Source organism: Fulmarus glacialis, unplaced genomic scaffold, assembly GCF_000690835.1.
Source record: "Fulmarus glacialis isolate BGI_N327 unplaced genomic scaffold, ASM69083v1 scaffold1001, whole genome shotgun sequence".
NCBI lineage: Eukaryota > Metazoa > Chordata > Aves > Procellariiformes > Procellariidae > Fulmarus > Fulmarus glacialis.
Genome location: NW_009193160.1, coordinates 43190 through 47813, shown reverse-complemented (window position 1 = coordinate 47813; position 4624 = coordinate 43190). Strand labels below are relative to the sequence as shown.

The 4624-nt window shown below is 36.7% G+C and overlaps 1 protein-coding gene across 1 annotated transcript in view; it reads left to right on the top strand.

Moving 5' to 3' along the window:
- Positions 1–1226: 1226 nt before the first annotated feature.
- The window catches only part of MYOM1 (myomesin 1), a gene marked incomplete at its 5' end in the record, with an annotated part of 38984 nt that continues 35586 nt past the window's right edge, over positions 1227–4624 (top strand). The window contains 2 exons of the mRNA XM_009587326.1: positions 1227–1410; positions 2427–2601. Of these exons, the coding sequence (XP_009585621.1) occupies positions 1227–1410; positions 2427–2601 (359 nt within the window). The remainder of the gene's footprint in view (positions 1411–2426; positions 2602–4624) is intronic.

Here is a 4624-nt window from a genome sequence, read left to right as displayed (position 1 = left end):
AATACATATTATGTTTATATATATATGATATATATATATTTTTACCGTACATACATATATATAAAAATAATTTTTTTATAAATGAAGCTTGTCTAGTGGGACAGATTGTTAACATTTTGTATGGAGGCATTCTGCAAGAGTTTCTTGGCATCAGCACTTTCTCTTCCAGCTGCCTTTTCATATTTATCCTCTACATTAACTTTCCATTTCCTTCACCAACTCAACAAAGATGACAAAATTTCTTTTCTAGAACAGAATCAGTTTTAATTTCAGTGTCCTGCTTTTCTGAGATGGTTTTTGCATGGCTGCTAACCTAGAAAATCCTTCACACCATCACCCTTTTTACTTGTATCTCATGGCTCTCAAACTTTTCTATCAATGCTTTTCCCTGTCAGTCTACAGTTGTCATCACGGGAGACATAAATATCTTCCCATTACGTGTTTTTCATCTGTCTTATGAAATCTAGTCTAAATAAATGAGTTTCACTTAGCAACAGACCTAGAGAGGATGAATATATGAATTTTGAGTTTCCATATAAGAAAGCTTTTTAACAACCTATTGCATGCTGAGTACTGAGCACTAATGTCACATAGTCAGATAACGTTCTCCTGAGAATTTGAAATCCCTCGGAAACCAGAACCATTGCTTGAAATTTTCCTTAATGTAAATCACAAGCAAAAATTAATCACTAATATTAATGGTATAAGTGATCATGGTATGTAGAGCTTCTAGCCACAGAAATAAAATCAATTCACAAATTACTTGCACATGTTAATTTTTTTCTGGAAAACGAAGGTCAGATCCTGATTTATTCTGGAAGCCACCCCAAAAACATTAAGAGTGACACAAAAGCACCTAGAAGCAATGTGGTAATGTTAGAGTTTTGTTCTTTGGACGATGCTGAATGTCTGCAGAACTTATTTTGAAAGTGGTCCAGAACTGGATGCAGTTAATAATAACATCACTTCCTTGCGGTGGAGAGGAGTTTAGCTTTGATACATTAAAACCAGTAAGCTTTTATGTATGTTTTCTGGAGTAGGCGGCCATCTGGGATTCATAAGGGTTGAAATACACTCATTCTGTGGAAAGGCCAAACAAAGGAACGTGACTGCCCATTCTCCATAGCAGACATGCATTTGGTGGTCCGGGTGGAAAGTCCTGTCAGGTTAGACACTCAGCTTTCAGAGACTTTTGTTCCAAATGCGGTTTCTGGGTTTGACTGCAGTGTGTTGCCGGCACAGAGGAGTGGCAAAGGGTGAACACCGAGATCCCTGTGAAGTCTCCTCGCTTTGCAGTTTTTGATTTGGCTGAAGGCAAATCCTACTGCTTCCGAGTTCGCTGTTGCAATTCAGCTGGAATCGGTGAACCTTCAGAAGCAACTGAAGCCACTGTGGTGGATGACAAACTCGGTAAGTGTGTGGTCGTATGTAGTAAATTACCTCCATGGCCTCTTCTCAGTTTATGATGTAATTGTTTTGTCTGAAGACAGATAGCTGCTGAGTAACTAATTCAAGTATGAAGAGTAGTCAGTGATTTATTCCCTTTAGCTAAAATAATTTTGGTTTGGGCTGTTGAACCTTTAATGTGTAGTCAAATGACAGATGTAAACCAAGGGAATTAAGCTGCAAATAGCGATGCCAAGAACTGCAAAGGCTGCAAATAGTGAAAGAAAATGAAAACTCAAGGAAGTACAAAAATGTTTTGTTTTACTTAGAGTCTTTATTGAAAATAAGCCCAGACATCGTCAGAGTTTAACCTTCTTTGTTTGCCAAATCAAACAGAAGTGAAGAATTTAATACTTACATGAACGCAGAGACTATTTCCACTGGAAGAAAAGCCAAGATGTTCACCACAGTAAAGCATCAGTAGCTAAGTCTACATTAGCAATTTGTTTCCAAACGGCAATTTGAATCCAATTCCCAGATTGTTTCCATTTACTTCATATTGGTTGAATTCTCAGAGCAGTTTGATGCACATGAACTACATTCTTTAAGAAGAAGAGTGAAACAGCTCTTCTTGAAAAACACTTTAGATGCATTTTGCTACTTAACAGGGACATTTGTTTCTGACTTATTCTGCGGGCTGCACAAAATCCTTCAGTGTGCACCTAACACATTTTCCCTTTTAGAAAGCTCCAAATCACATCTCTGGTGCAGATGTTCAGCCCAAGGGAATAAACTAAATCTAATTTGAAAGAAATGCCCATAACCATAGGCAATGGAGCTGTGAGGAACCTCATCATCAAAGTCTTGAGCCTACTGATCCTGTCCTGCTGTGCCAGATTACTTGATGGAAAACAGAGGAGTTTTGGGAGGTTAAATCTGTATTAGTTGTGCTGATATAATCAAGAATAGAATGTCACTCTTATTTTATTTCTAAATTTTGACTGGCTGATCACTAATTTATTTCTCTTTCTCTCCCACAGATATTCCCAAAGCTCCTGGGCGTATTATGCCAACTAGGAATACAGATACCTCAGTTGTTGTCACTTGGACAGAGCCCCCAGATGCCAAGGAGCTGGTTGGGTACTACATTGAGTCAAGCGTAGTTGGATCTGGTCGTTGGGAACCATGCAACAACAATCCAGTGAAAGGCACAAGGTAATGGATTTTAAAGCATGGAAATTATGGTCACCAGTTTTTGATTTACTGGATATATGTGCTTTCCAGCCATCAGCAGTAGCAAAGTTAATTGCTCTGTGGTAGCCAGCAGGCTGGAATCACTCTTGCAGGTGAAGTTCATAAGAAGTTATAAAAACTATTTCAAACTGTGAGTCTTGTCCAAAAGGAATTTATAATCAACCTTATATTAGAAACAATTAGTCAAGGGGGAGGAAACGTGGACATTGTTAGTGAAGAAAAGAGACGCAGCTCGCTAGTTCCAGCTATTGTACAGCCTATCAGTTTGATGAAAAGCAGTACAGCAAGGAATGGCTGAAGTTACAAATGTGGAAAACTAAACTGCACAACGTTTGGAAGCAAAGTCCTTTGTTTTGGAAGACTGCTGTAAACATTACTGAACTGTATATCTAGAATGTCAGGAGGACATGTGGACTATATCATTCTAACAATATTACTTTCTAACTGCTCTTTCACTTGCAATTATCAAGATACTAATGAACACTCCTAAATATTGGGTATAAACTCACATTTCTTACCGACATGAAGCTCAGTCTCTAGCCAGAAAAAATAATTAAGATTTAAAACTTTGCGAGCTAAATCAGATTTGGTTTTGTTTGAATAAGCATGTAATCTTCAGAGTCTAAAGGAGTAATTGCAGAACTTGATCTCAAGCGAGGACATAAGAAGCAGTCCCTGCTTGTTATGACTGATTATGCTTATTTGTAATTGCTATCCAGGACAACCCTTATTACAGTAAGTAAGGCTCTGCTAAATACTCTCGGACCAACTTTGTGGTTTAGAAAGGCATTGTAAATGCTTAGTATATCAAAAATACCTCAAACCCCACTTGCTTGAACACAAGCACAACAATTTCCTTTTCTTTTGTGCGTTTATATTGCAACAGCTGTATGTGCCAATATTATATACTTTCATATATACTTCTATGATTTATATCGTGGTTACATCAAGTGTTGGTGAAGTTTTGTGCAGTTTGCTTATTTTAAAATATGAAACATGATCTTTATTCACTGTAGAAATAAAAATATTGTTCTGAGTTACTACATATTGTGATGTAGCCACACTGCTTAGGTTCCTATCACTGCATTTTTAGTCAATGCGATACAATGTATGATGCAGTCAGGCACAGGCTGTCTGTTAACTTGGCTTTTCTGGCTGAGTCAATCTCAAAGCATTAGTTGTAGCTCATAGTTTGCATTATGCAGTATATTTTGATCTTTTGAAATTTGTTTTCTGCACACATCCTGGTGAAAGCAAATGATTTGGAAAAGTCTGGTAGAATGGGTAGGGAAAATTCTGCTCTGAAAATTTTGATTCAGGTTTTATTTTTTTCCCAAAATAAAATTTTGATTTTGAAATACATTTTGTTTTCCACATTCTATTTGCTTCGTACATCATTGCATGATGTCAGTGTTGGTAGTCCAAGACACATTATGAGGTGGAACAAAACAAAAGTAACATGAAATAAAAGACACTTAAAATACCTGTTGAAAAATAAGTGTTGTTTTAAATAAAATGTTTAAATTGCCAAAACACAATTTTTCTGAAAGAAATTATTCCTGTCTTGGGAAATCTTGTGTTTTCAGGGTGGACACCAGAGAGTATTTATGAGGGTTTTTATCTGATCATTAGGTAATCCAGTAGAAAAACTATTCTAATAAAAGAGTTTGTCTGACTTAGATTATTGTGTCATGTATAGGAGCAAGAAAGTGAAATAAAAGATCGGACACTTTTTTTTTAGCTCTTGTACAATGCCCTGTAATTTTTTTGAACACTGCAATTTTTCATTTATGATTGGAAGTGAATTATGGGAAGTTGTGCTACAGGTGTCTTTTACTTATGTCATGAAGATATCCCACAAGCAAATACAGACCTTATCTCTGCAGATTTCTGTATTGTTTCCGCTAAGAAGTACGGATTGTATATACTAGCAGAAGTAAGGTAGACTCTCTGGTAACACAAAAACTCGTGTAGAGAAGGAAAG